General features: G+C 50.3%; 1 protein-coding gene across 2 annotated transcripts; it reads left to right on the top strand.

Moving 5' to 3' along the window:
- Positions 1-489: 489 nt before the first annotated feature.
- Positions 490-7,142, top strand: CA3H20orf85 (chromosome A3 C20orf85 homolog). Of its 2 annotated transcripts, XM_047854012.1 has the most exons (5): positions 490-602; positions 2,723-2,804; positions 4,704-4,805; positions 5,242-5,298; positions 6,688-7,142. In XM_047854012.1, exons 1-5 carry the CDS (start codon positions 535-537, stop codon positions 6,847-6,849), a joined length of 471 nt encoding a protein of 156 aa, XP_047709968.1. In that variant the 5' UTR covers positions 490-534; the 3' UTR covers positions 6,850-7,142. The 2 variants fall into 2 exon arrangements, with proteins under 2 accessions (XP_047709968.1, XP_047709969.1); XM_047854013.1 differs by lacking the exon at positions 5,242-5,298.
- Positions 7,143-13,129: the final 5,987 nt, after the last annotated feature.

The raw sequence follows: 13,129 nt of genomic DNA, 5'->3' as shown, positions 1-13,129 counted from the left end.
CTCAAACACAACCTTGGGCCCTGGACGAGTCACTTCTGCAAAGTTCAAATGCCAGTGAAACTAATCACCCCCCAGAGAAGTGGACAAGGAGGGTGGGCTGGAAGGTCCTAGTTGATAATCCAGACCGTGGCTTCGGGGGGGTGCGTTCCTCTGTGACAGAATTCATCAAGCTTGGTACATTTAGGATGGGTACACTCGTGGGTGTGCGTACTTGCCTCGCAGGCCTAAATTTTAAAGGGGGAGGGTGGTGAGGCGGTGAGGCTTCCCTAGGGCTTCCCGCACAGGAGAAGGGCTGCCGCCGCCGCCAGGGCCAGGCAGGTGGGCAGGGAGGTGGGCGGAGGGCTCGGAGGCGGGCGGAGGAGGGCAGCGGGCTCACGGACTCGGCTGGAGCCTCGCGCCCGCACCCCGCGCCAGGTGCAGCACAGCCTCCGCCTCCGCGTCCCGCGTTGCTGGGCAACCGGTCTCCCTGGCGACGCGAGACGCCGCCGAGCCCAGGGCCGGTGCGCGCCGGGAGCCCAGAGACCAAGAGCCCACATGACGCAGAAACCTCTCAGCACCGCTGCGGCCGAGCGCGTGAACCTCGTGGCCCAAGACGAGATCTGGTAACGCCCGGGATCCCGTACCCGGTGGGCGGGGCCGTTCCCACCTCGAGCGTGCACACCTGGCGGCCTCAGTTTCCCCTCCAGCTCCCGGAGGCGGTCGACCTCCGGGCGCCAGGACCGTGCGCTGGAGGTGGTCTGGGCGACGTCAGGGACATGAGGGCCACCAGAAAGCCTTTCTCCTCTTAGGCCCACCACGAAAGATAAAAGATACTACATCTGGTTTTGCAATCATCTGCAAATCTTTGCTTGTTGAGCCGACCAACATGTTATTTTTAAGATTTACCAAATTACAAAAAAAAAAAAAAAACCAAATATCTTAATACTTAATTTGAATGAGGTATGCATAGGCTCTTTACATTCTTGATTTTCCTGCCTTTTTAAATAGTAAGAGATTTCAATTTAAAAAACCGATCCATTTTCTAAAAGGTTTATGTTCAGCAGACATTTGTAATGGGTGTTTTTATTCGGCATTCTATTGAATCGCTAAATATACCATCTCTCTGAAGTTTCCACCAATATGGGAGGTTACTAATTTAGATGCAAGTAAGTGAAGTTGAGTAACAATAAAGCATAATTGCTTACCTCGTAAACTTCAGTTATCCTGCTGGCCATCTCTCTGATTTTTATCATTTCCTTGGAAAACCTGCGTTAATCACTTCATATTTTTCTTTAAACTGGCTCTCTTTTTGGCTCAAATTTATTTTTATTTTTTTTTCAACGTTTATTTATTTTGGGGACAGAGAGAGACAGAGCATGAATGGGGGAGGGGCAGAGAGAGAGGGAGACAGAGAATCGGTAACAGGCTCCAGGCTCCGAGCCATCAGCCCAGAGCCTGCCGCGGGGCTCGAACTCACGGACCTCGAGATCGTGACCTGGCTGAAGTCGGACGCTTAACCGACTGCGCCACCCAGGCGCCCCTCAAATTTATTTTTATAGGAAACTTTACCTCTCTCTTGTCCATGGGAAGCCAGAATCCTTTGCCGTAAAATACACAGCTATCCATTGGTTTTTATCTTTGTCTCAGACACCTGTAAGACTGCTGTGGCAGGTATGTTCCGTCCGTTTAAAATGCCCCTCCGTCCCTTCTCCACCAGACAAACTCATACTCATCCTTCAGGACCCAAATCAGATGCCCCCTCCTGTGTGAAGAGAGCCGGTTCAACCCTTAGACGGTTCTGTCCAACATCCAAAGCGGCCACTGAGCCAGTGGCTGGCCCAAATTGGAACGAACTGTAAATGTAATATAAACAACAGATTTCGAAGATTTCATACCCCCCAAAGAAACTACTATTAAAATTAACTTCAGCTGTTTTTTTTCACTTTTTCGTTAGTGTGGCGTCTAGAAAATTGTTATTATGTACGTGGCTCATACCTGAGGCTCACATTATATCTCCATTAGACTAGACTCTGCTTTAGATGCTCAGTGCCCAGGGCAGAAAGCTTGTTCGGGACCTCCAGGGCGCTGGAGGGGTGGGGGGTGGGGGTGGGGTGGGGGTGCAGATACTGATTCCAAAAGAGGAAAAGAAGCTTGAAAGTCAAAATGAGTAAATGTTTAATTAGATGTGCGCAAAATGTGACACACCAGCCCTCAACTAGTAGGTCACTGTAGATAAATCATATTTACTGTGGAGCACAAGCAGGGCCAGGATTAGGGCGGGGCCGGTGGGGGACCTGGGAGGCAGTATTTAAGGAGGGCTCATTCTCAAGGTCAGGCCATGCTGGCTCTGCACTTGCCAGAACCTGGAAGTGAGCACCCCTTAAATTCTGCACTCCAGACGCCTCACCCCACCTCACTCACTTCACCAAAATAAGGACTCTGATACCTAGATGGCCCCTCGGGCAGAGCCAGCCCCAAGTCTTGTCCCCAGCGTGCCATCCAACCCATACCTCTGGTTCTTTAGTCACTTGTCACCCCTCGTGGTCCCCAGAGATCGGGACTCCTGCTCCCTCTGGCACCCAGCTCCCTTTCTGGCACAGAGGCATAGTTCAGTGAATAACACGCATGGAAAAAGGTAAAATTTTCCCCAGTGGACCTTTTAGAGTTTGCTACTTTAACCTTTTTCCAATGCCGCCCAGCACTTAGGACCTTTTGTTTTGTTTTGTTTTGTTTTGTTTTTCAGGAAATACCGCCTGAAAGCTGAAACCGAAGCGCGGCAAAACTGGGCCCAGAACTGGGGATTTTTAGCAACCCCTCTCGAGGAGGTAAATAGAGATTTTATGAGCCCAGAGGTTATAGAATTGATTATTTCAAAGAATGAATGGTTAGGAAGTGCACAATTTGTAAGAATAAAGTTAAACAGAGTGTTGTATACGAAAACCGGTAACTCTGAAACCTACAGGTTCCTTCCTTTCGCGAATTTGTTGAGCACTTACTACGAGCCAGCCATGTTCTGGGTGCTTCATCCGAACCAGCTCGTTTAATCCACACAACAACTCTTGCACAGAAGGGAGTGCTGTTTTATGCCCATTTTATGAATTAAGAAATTGAGCTCCAAGACTTGCAAAGTCATACAGTTAATACAGGGAAGCACCAAGGGGAGAAACTGGTCTGCCTGGTTGCAGGGCCACTTGGCCTCAGACTGGCCTCACTGGGTGAGTGTGTAGTTCAGATGGGACGAGAAGTAGAAGCCAGGTGAATATATAGGGATTACCGGGGAAATATCCTAGGTATTTCCTAAACCAGCCAGGTAACAGAAACAGGCAGAAGGGCCAGGCGTAATTACCAGGGAGTGGTAGACGTGACTGCAGAAACCCCTGGGCCCATGCAGAGCTCATCAGCTCAGCTGAGTGCTACTTGGTAGACAGGAGAAGTGCAGATCCCCCGTGGCTCAAGAGAGTCCAGAAACCCACACGTTTAAATGAAATCTGGCCAGGGGCGCCTGGGCGGCTCGGTCGGTTGACCGTCCGACTTCAGCTCAGGTCACGATCTCCCAGTTCACGGGTCTGAGCCCGCGTCTGGCTCCATGCTGACAGCTCAGAGCCTGGAGCCTGCTTCGGATTCTGTGTCTCCCTCTCTCTCTCTGCCCCTCCCCACTCACTTTCTCTCTGGCTCGCTCGCTCTCTCAAAAATAAAAAAATATTTCTTTAAAAAAAAATTTTAAGTAAAGAAATGAAATCTGACTCTTGAGTAGTGGCTCGGGTCTGTAAATCACCTTACAGATGTAAAATGCTTGCATGGGCTTCAGTGGGACGGTGGCCACCAGACTACAACCTTTCTTTCTTCATGTTTATTTATTTATTTTGAGAGAGAGAGCGAGTGGGGGAGGGGAAGAGAGAGAGGGAGGGAGAGAATCCCAAGCAGGCTCTGCACTGTCGGCCCAGAGTCTGACGCCAGGCTTGATCTCACAGACTGCAAGATCATGACCTGAGCCAAAACCATGAGTCGGACACTCAACCGACGGAGCCCCCCAGGTGCCCCATGACCACAGTCTTTCAAACTACCCCCAGGACACAACAACCTGGAGACCACATTTCTTGGGAGGGACTGCAGAACGACACAAGAATCGCATAATTCCAAACCTTCGTGATTCAGGGCTGCGTAACCCCATTTGTAATTCACCCCACCCGCTAGCTTTCAAATCATGCCACTCTTAATGAGTTTTTTTTAATACTTACAGAATTCTACAACTTGAGATTTTATGCATAAAATGAGTCCTTATTAATACAAAATGCATAAAAAAGAGTCTGTATTAATATTCCTCACATGTAATTAAATTGGGATTTCGGAGTTCGAAATCGCTTTAAAAATTAAAAGGGGGGATGGGGACTCTCCTCTAATATTTTCAAGATTGGTCCTGGAAGCTTGTTGGCAAGTTTTTGAGTCCATAACCTGTGAGGTTTTCCCAAATTATGACGCAGGAGTATAAATTAGCAGGTGCAAAAGCTGACACAAGGCAGAGCAGTCAAGCGCCGAGTCCCGAGGCTGAGCTGACGGTCGCCAGTCTGCCCCTTTCTCACAGTGTGATTCCTCCAAGCTCCCCCACGTTTCTGAGCCATGCTTCGGTCACCTGCAAACAGCGGCCTTCCCAGGGGGGGACAGGGACGAGACGGCTCCCACCAACCTCAGTCTGAGGCTTCCTATCTCTGGGGATTGTGTTTCAGTTGCTCAAGGGTGACGAAGAACCCCTCACCCCAAAGCCCAAAATCGAGCTTCCCGAGCGATTCCGCATCCGGCCCGTGACCCCAGCGGAGAAATACATCAAGGTTCGCCAGGTCGTTTTGAATACTTATTTTCCTAAGTAAGAAATGAGCCCTGCAGGGAACTGTGTTCGCCCCGCTCCGCGGTAGGTAAGGAGGCGGTGGCGCCCAGCAGGGGGGAGGCCAGTTTCCAGGCCCTGTCGGGGCCCCCGTGCCCCGACACATCAGGCCACTTGTCCCCACACGACACTCGCGAGGACCTCTGCGTCCAGCGCTGCAGAAGCGGAGGGCGGCCGAGAAAAGGATGGGGTTGGTCCCGTCATTCAGCAAACACTTCCAGGGGCCGGGCCCGAAACCGGGGCGGGGGAAGGACCGGGCCCAGACCACCGGGACCCAAATCCTGCTCGGCTGCTCACCCTCTGCGTGGTCTTGTGAGCGTCCGATTGCCCTGTGTCTCCTTTCCCCCCTGGACGATGGGGGTTAACGAAAGCACCTATTTCAGGGAATAGTGTCGGGGTTCCGTGGGAGAACGCCTGCGAAGGATTTGGAACGTTACCCGGTGGGTTTTAGAGAGTTCCAATGACGGTTAGCTATTGGTGGGTGCCAGGGGCTTGCTTGGGTAAACAGTGGTAAACAGGAAGAAAAGACAAGGGGGTGGGGAGGGGGGGAGGGGGGGCCCACATGAAACAAGAAAATCAACACAATTGTTAGATGCTGTGCTGCATGCCATGGAGGAAAGAGACAGGTGAGGTTTTAGAGGATAACAGAGGACAGGGTGACGGCCTTTGAGCTGAGGACTGAAGGATGACAAAGAGCCAGCCCTGGAAAAGCTTTCCAGGCAAAGGGAACAGCGTGTACAAAAGCCCTGAGGCAGAACGGGGCCTTATTTCAAATGGAAGGGGAGAAACTAACGTAAACATTTGCCCTCTTTTTCCAAAGATTTCAAGTCTGTCCAGGGAATTGACGAACAAAACGGTGGTTTTTCGTTTCAGACAGAGCCTCATCTTCCTTCGGTCTTTAATTATATTCTATCACTTTTCATTCTTGTGGCCTCTACAGTTTGGGGGTGGGGGGAGTGTGGGTGCATGCACACACGTTTCATAAAGCCTCCTGAGGAAAACGGAGTATTTGTAACCGCCGGGATACCATCTGACAATATTGTTCCATATTTTATAAAGGGGGATGTGAACTTAATATGTCTTTTTTTAAAATGTTCACTTACTTTTGAGAGAGAGACAGAGCAGGGGAGGAGCAGAGAAAGAGAGGGGGGGGGGGAGACAAAGAATCCCAAGCAGGGGCTCTGTGCTGTCAGCGCAGAGCCCGGTGTGGGGCTCGAACTCACAAACCGGGGAGATCGTGACCTGAGCTGAGATCAAGAGTCGGACACTTAACCAACTGAGCCACCCAGGTGCCCTGATATCTCTGAACCTTACTTTTTTTTTTTTCTTTTTGCTCTTTTATCAAATAAAAATTATTTTCCCAGGGGCGCCTGGGTGGCCCAGTAGGTTGAGCATCCGACTTCAGCTCAGGTCATGCTCTCGCGGTTCCTAAGTCCGAGCCCCGCATCGGGCTCGTTGCTGTGAACCTGTCAGCCTGTCAGCACAGAGCCCATCTCAGATCCTCTGTCTCCCTGTCCCCTGCTTGCTCTTGCTCTCTCAAAAAATAAATAAAAACATTTATTAAAAAAACAATTACTTTCCTGGAGGTCATGAGTCAGTGTGTGAGGCATGACCAGATAAAGAATCACCCCTGGCCTCATGGTTTTGTGGCGAGAAGCGAGTCTCGGGGTCCAGCTGACCGGAGCGTGCGTACCTTGGGCGCATCTCACTTAGGGAGACCTTCCTGTCCTTTCCCCATCGGGCCTCACGTGCCGATCCTGGTGCCTCGGTGGACACGCCCCGTGTCACTGTGGCCCAAGGTGGCTAAACCCCCTACGTCTCCATTCCAGATCCTTCCGTCCCCGCCAGTCCCGAAGACGACCCAGGGCTTCATCGGCTGGAGAGCCGGGGTGCCAGGCCTGAACAAGGGTCTGGCACACGCTTTTGAGATCAGGAGCTGCAAAGGGGCGTATGCCAAAGAGCTAAGCTGGCCGGAGCAAGGCATCCACTGAGTCCAGAGGCCAGCCGCTGGGCACCTGCCGGCCAAGCGCCAGGCCGCTGATGTCGAAGCCAGCGCAGGGAGGAGCTCCCCAGCCCCCCCTCTGCAGATACAGCTCCCCTCCACGTTTGCTCAGGGGATGTTGCAAAGAACACAAAACAGCCCCTTGACATTTTCAGTTCATCAACACCTCCCCTCCAGAACGTTCTCCTGACACACTCATTCCTGGCTAATATAATGAATAAGGCAAAATAGAGTCTCTGAATTCTGTTTTGATACCTTGGGAATTTCTAAGTATGGCTTTTAAAAAACAACGTGATTTGGGGCGCCTGGGTGGCGCAGTCGGTTAAGCGTCCGACTTCAGCCAGGTCACGATCTCGCGGTCCGTGAGTTCGAGCCCCGCGTCAGGCTCTGGGCTGATGGCTCAGAGCCTGGAGCCTGTTTCCGATTCTGTGTCTCCCTCTCTCTCTGCCCCTCCCCCGTTCATGCTCTGTCTCTCTCTGTCCCAAAAATAAATAAACGTTGAAAAAAAAAATTTTTTTTTTAAATAAAAAATAAAAAACAACGTGATTGAATTTTAAGAATCAAATTTTGTCTGGGCCCTTTATTGTCACTTTTGATCCTACCTGTCACCGTCCGTTCAATGTGGCATATGGATATGTATTTGTATATATACATACGTACAACAGAATATTACTCGGTGATCAAAAAGAATGAAATCTTGCCATTTGCAACAATGTGCACGGAACTAGAGGGTATTATGCTAAGCGAAATAAGTCAGTCAGAAAAAGACAAATATATGATTTCACTCATGTGGAATTTAAGAAACAAAACATGAACATAGGGGAAGGGAAAGGAAAATAAGATAAAAACAGAAGGGAAGGCAAACCGTAAGAGAGTCTCAAATACAGAGAACAAAGTGAGGGTTTTGGGAGGGGAGGTAGGTGGGGGATGGGCTAGATGGGGGATGGGCATTAAGGAGGGCACTTGTTGGGGTGAGCACTGGGTGTTACATGTAAGTGATGAATCACTAAATTCTATTCCTGAAACCATTATTCCACTAACTGTTAACACGGATTTAAATAAAATTTTAATAAAATAAAATAATAAAATAAAACCACTTACTTTATTAAAATAAAATTTTAATAAAATAAAATAATAAAATAAAACCCACTTACCCGCCCCAGCCACCCTGTCACAGCACCTACAGCAGCCGAGCTGGCCAAACCAGGCCGTTTTCCTTCCGCCGTGGACATGTGATATTGACCCTTTGGTTAACATTTTGCTTCTGGTCCCTGACGGCCCTGAGGCTTTGTTCCAGGGCCTACAAATGAGGGATGGAGGTAGGTGTAGAAAGCGGGGGCATCCAGGTGGTCAGAGAGTGCCAGAAGGAAAAGCCAGCATGCTCACAGGCCCCTCCATCCGGGCCCCAAGGAGAGTTTGTAAGAGGCTTGTGGAAGCTGGTGGGTGTTTCTGAGGAGCAGACCTGGAGGGGGCAGGACGGGAGGGGCCATGCTCAGTCATCTGTCCTCCACGGAGACACGGTCCTTCCCCCTTCAGCTCACACGCGTCACTGGTCACAGTCCTCCCTGTGTTTGCTTGACTGGGGCCGGGGTGCGGGGACTTCTATATGGCTCGATCCACTTACAAAGCCCATCCACCCACTCCTTCCCTGCTCACCTTCCCGTCCAGGCATTGGGCGTGCTTTACCAATCCAAGAATCCCTCATCTAGAACCTTCCCCCAAGCCTCAACACTGGCCTCTCCAGCAGCCTCCTAAACGGACTCTGACTTTGAGGGCACCAGATACCAGGCGGACAGAAATCCTACTGAATCTGGGCTATGCCCTGCAAGGCGGGCCTCGGAGCCTCTAAATCCTAGAAGCCTCCGGAAGAAGAGCTTCTCGTGTTGTTCGGAGATGTCATTCTCTGGAAGGTCTGCGGAACGTGACCTGATTGACCAGCCTGCCTACTCCAGGGCACTGACTGCAGACATCTTTAAAGCCAGCTGCTCGGGTACTGAGAACAGAGCCGCATGGCCAAGTTCACCCGCAGCCACCGGTTGGTACTCCCCCCACCCCACAGCCCTCCCCCAGCCCAGACTGGGCGACTCAGGTGCTCATGGCTTCACCTGGAAGAGCCAGAACAGAAGCAGCCTCCGGGAAGCCTTTCCAGCCTCCCTGAGCAGGGGCACTCCCACTAATCACCTGCCACCCCGGCCGCAGCCGCCAGGAAAGCCCACAGGCATCTTGGCTCACGTCCCCCCTGCCACCCACAGATCACACAAAGAAAGGAGAAATGTCACAGCTCCTTAGGTTCTGAGGAAAAGAGAAGCCAGGTATTACGTGGGTTGAACTGTGTCCCCTCCTAGAAGGTATGTTGGAGTCTCCAGGGGCTGTGAACGTGACCTGAAATATTGCCGATGTGATGAGCTAAAGTGAGAGGAGGTCATATTGGGAGAGGGCAGGCCTTTCATTCAGTATGACGGGTGTCCTTATAAGAAAAGGAGAGAGACACCCGCAGGGAGGAGACGGACCGCCGTGTGAGGAACAGACGTGCAGGGGAGGAGGCCGCGTGGTGACGGGGGCAGAAAGCGGGGTGATATGTCTACACACCAACGAAGGCTGAGCATTGCCGACAAGCTAACAGAAGCCAGGAAGAGATAAGGAAGGATTCTACCCTGTAGGTGGGCAGAAGGAACATGGCCCGGCTGTCACCTTGCCCGGGGACTTCCAGGCTCCAGACCCATGAGAGAATCAGCTTCTGTTTCTCTCTCTCTCTCTCTCTCTTTTATTTTTTAAATGATTTTTTTAAATGTTCATTGATTTTTGAGAGAGAGAGACAGAGACACAGAGCACAAGTAGGGGAGGGGCAGAGAGAGAGGGAGACACAGAATCTAAAGCAGGTTCCAGGCTCCAAGCTGTCAGCACAGAGCCCAACGTGGGGCTCGAACTCACAAGCCATGATGGTGACCTGAGCCAAAGTCGGACGTTTAGCAAAGCCACCCAGGAGCCCCTCTCTCTCCTTTTTTTTTAAGTTTATTTATTGATTTTGAGAAAGAGAGAGAGAGAGAGAGCAGGGGAAGGACAGAGAAGGTGAGAGAGAATCTCAAGCAGGATCTTCACTGTCAGCACGGAGCCCGACAAGGGACTTGAACTCACAAACCGTGACACCGTGACCAGAGCCGAAACCAAGATTCAGATGCTTACCCAAATGAGCCACCCAGGCGCCCCAAACTTCTGTTTCTCGAAGCCCCTGGGGTTGGTCCTTCCCTCAGGCCAGGACTGAGCACACCGGGTCTCCTCTCTCCTCCCCTGCCCAGAAAACACCCTCCTGAGAGCACGTGTCTCTCACTGGTCTTGACCCAGCTGCATCTCCAGGAGAACCGGTCACGTGGCCCATTCAACTCCCAAGATGTCTCCAATCATCCAGATGTTTCGCCTGATGTAGACTAAACAACATGATGCTTGGCCAAGGCCGTCCCTTTCCAAACCTAATGTTTTGGCATCTTGGTCGTCACTGCAGGCAAGGCATCTGCCCTTGAAGAAACCCACGTCACTTCTTGTGATCAGAGGCCACCACCACGGTTGAGTGGAGCAGCCAGGAAGGACGGCTGTGCGGGGCCAATCATCCGAACCCAGCAGGATCGTAATTCTGTCTGACCGTCAGGTGTGAGGCAGCGAACACCTGTGGTCTGGGACGAACCGCCAAGGGCAGGTGTTGCTTTTTGTTCTAACCTTTTTTTTTTTTTCAGTAGGCTTCACATCTAGCACGGAGCCCAACATGGAGCTTGAATTCACGACCCTGAGATCAAGACTTGGGCTGGGATCAAGAGTCAGATGCTCAACCGACTGAGCTACCCAGGCGCCCCACTTTTTGTTCTAATTTCTGATCATAAAATGAATCTGAGAGCCATCTTGCACCGTGTGCACACTTGTAATGCTTTGGCCGCAAAAAAAGATGGGGTCCCTTGACCTGTCTTGACTCCTACCGGCATCCTGACCAAGCCTGGACAGGGATTCAACAAGCCCAGTTCAACTCCTCTGAAACTTGATGGTGTGACTTTTATTCCGTTTTTTTTTTTTAATGTTTATTTATTTATTTATTTTTTAATTTTTTTTTCAACTTTTATTTATTTTTGGGACAGAGAGAGACAGAGCAGAACGGGGGAGGGGCAGAGAGAGAGGGAGACACAGAATCGGAAACAGGCTCCAGGCTCTGAGCCATCAGCCCAGAGCCCGACGTGGGGCTCGAACTCCCGGACCGCGAGATCGTGACCTGGCTGAAGTCGGACGCTTAACCGACTGCGCCACCCAGGCGCCCCAATGTTTATTTATTTTTGAGAGAGAGAGAGAGTGCAAGCGGGGAAGGGGCAGAGAGAGGGGGAGACACAGAATCCGAAGCAGACTTCAGGCTCTGAACTGTCAGCACAGAGCCCGACGCAGGGCTCGAACCCATGAATGGTGAGATCATGACCTGAGCCGAAGTCAGATGCTCAACCGATTGAGCCCCCCAGGTGCCCCACTTTTATTCTGGTTTTAACGGACTGGTCTGTGTTGCCTGGCAACCTCACTTTAGGGAGACAGGTCAGCAGATACTGTTGACAGAAACGACCACAGTGGAGCTGAGAAAGCACTCCACTGAGCCTCTAGGAAGACTACAAGTCAGGGCTGTAAAGGTTTGTGAGGCTGTGCTGCCCCTCGTGGTCACTGGGTACCAGTGGAGGAAGTGGGCCCACACCTTGTTAGATCTTCCCAACTGTAGTTGCTCCCAAGCAAGAAACATTTCAAAGACCCAGATCAACTTTGTGCCCTATTGGTGGGAATGCAAACTGGTGCGGCCACTTTGGGAAAGAGTATGGGGGTTCCTGAAAAAATTAAAAATTGAACCACCATACGATCCAGCAATCCCACTCCTGGGTATATATCCAAAGGAAACAAAATCTCTGTCCCAAAGAGATGTCTGCACCCCTATGTTGATTGTAGCATTCGTTACAATGCCGAACATATGGAAACATCCTAAGTGTCCCATCAGCTGATGACTGGATAAAGAAAATGTGGGGTGTACTTATATACACCATTTGCAACAACGTGGATGAGCCTTGAGGACATCATGCTAAGTGAAATAAGTCAGAGAGACAAAGACAAATACCGTATGATCTCACCTATATGTGGGATCCAGAGGAACCAAACTCATACAAACAGAGAACAGATTGGTGGTTGTCAGAGGCAAGAAGAGAATGTGTGCAGGGAGTCAAAATGTACAAACTTCCTGGCACAAAAATGACACTCAGATCAATGGAGCAGAATAGAGAACCCAGAAATGGACCCACAAACGTATGGCCAACTCATCTCTGACAAAGCAGGAAAGAATATCCCATGGAATAAAGACAGTCTCTTCGGCAAGTGGTGCTGGGAAAACTGGACAGCGACATGCAGAAGAATGAACCTGGACCACTTTCTTACACCAGACACAAAAATAAACTCACAATGGATGAAAGACCTAAACATAAGACAGGAAGCCATCAAAATGCTCAAGGAGAAAGCAGGCAAAGACCTCTTTGATCTTGGCCACAGCAACTTCTTAACATGTCTCTGGAGGCAAGAGAAACAAAAGCAAAAATGAACCACTGGGACCTCATCAAGATAAAAAGCTTCTGCACAGCAAAGGAAACAATAGGCAAAACTAAAAGGCAACCAATGGAATGGGAGAAGATATTTGCAAACGACAGATCAGATAAAGGGTTAGTATCCAAAATCTATAAAGAACTTATCAAACTCAACAGCCAAAAAACAAATAACCCAGTGAAGAAATGGGCAAAAAACACGAATAGACACTTCTCCAAAGAAGACATCCAGATGGCCAACCGACACATGAAAAGATGCTCCACGTCGCTCCTCATCAGGAAAATACAAATCAAAACCACAATGAGATACCACCTTACCCGTCAGAATGGCTAACATTAACAACTCAGACAGCAACAGATGTTGGTGAGGATGCGGAGAGAGAGCATCTCTCTTGCATCGCTGGTGGGAATGCAAACTGGTGCAGCCACTCTGGAGGTTCCTCAAAAAATTAAAAATAGAACTACCCTACAACCCAGCAATTGCACTACTAGGCATTTATCCATGGGATACGGGTGTGCTGTTTCGAAGGGACACAGGCACCCCCATGTTTATAGCAGCACTATCGACAATAGCCAAAGTATGGAAAGAGCCCAAATGTCCATCGATGGATGAATGGATAAAGAAGATGTGGTCTAGGGGCGCCTGGGTGGCGCAGTCGGTTAAGCGTC

This window comes from Prionailurus viverrinus, chromosome A3 (genome assembly GCF_022837055.1).
Source record: "Prionailurus viverrinus isolate Anna chromosome A3, UM_Priviv_1.0, whole genome shotgun sequence".
NCBI classification, from domain to species: Eukaryota; Metazoa; Chordata; class Mammalia; order Carnivora; family Felidae; genus Prionailurus; species Prionailurus viverrinus.
Note: the sequence above shows the minus strand (reverse complement) of the source record. Positions and strands in the feature narration are given on the sequence as shown.

Excerpts from the sequence above, each read along its gene's own strand:
- CA3H20orf85 (XM_047854012.1), top strand. The coding sequence starts at position 535 with ATGACGCAGAAACCTCTCAGCACCGCTGCGGCCGAGCGCGTGAACCTC. Across the intron at positions 603-2,722 it reads GTGGCCCAAGACGAGATCTG|GAAATACCGCCTGAAAGCTG; the intron begins GTAACGCCCGGG and ends TTTGTTTTTCAG. Across the intron at positions 5,299-6,687 it reads AGGATTTGGAACGTTACCCG|ATCCTTCCGTCCCCGCCAGT; the intron begins GTGGGTTTTAGA and ends TCTCCATTCCAG.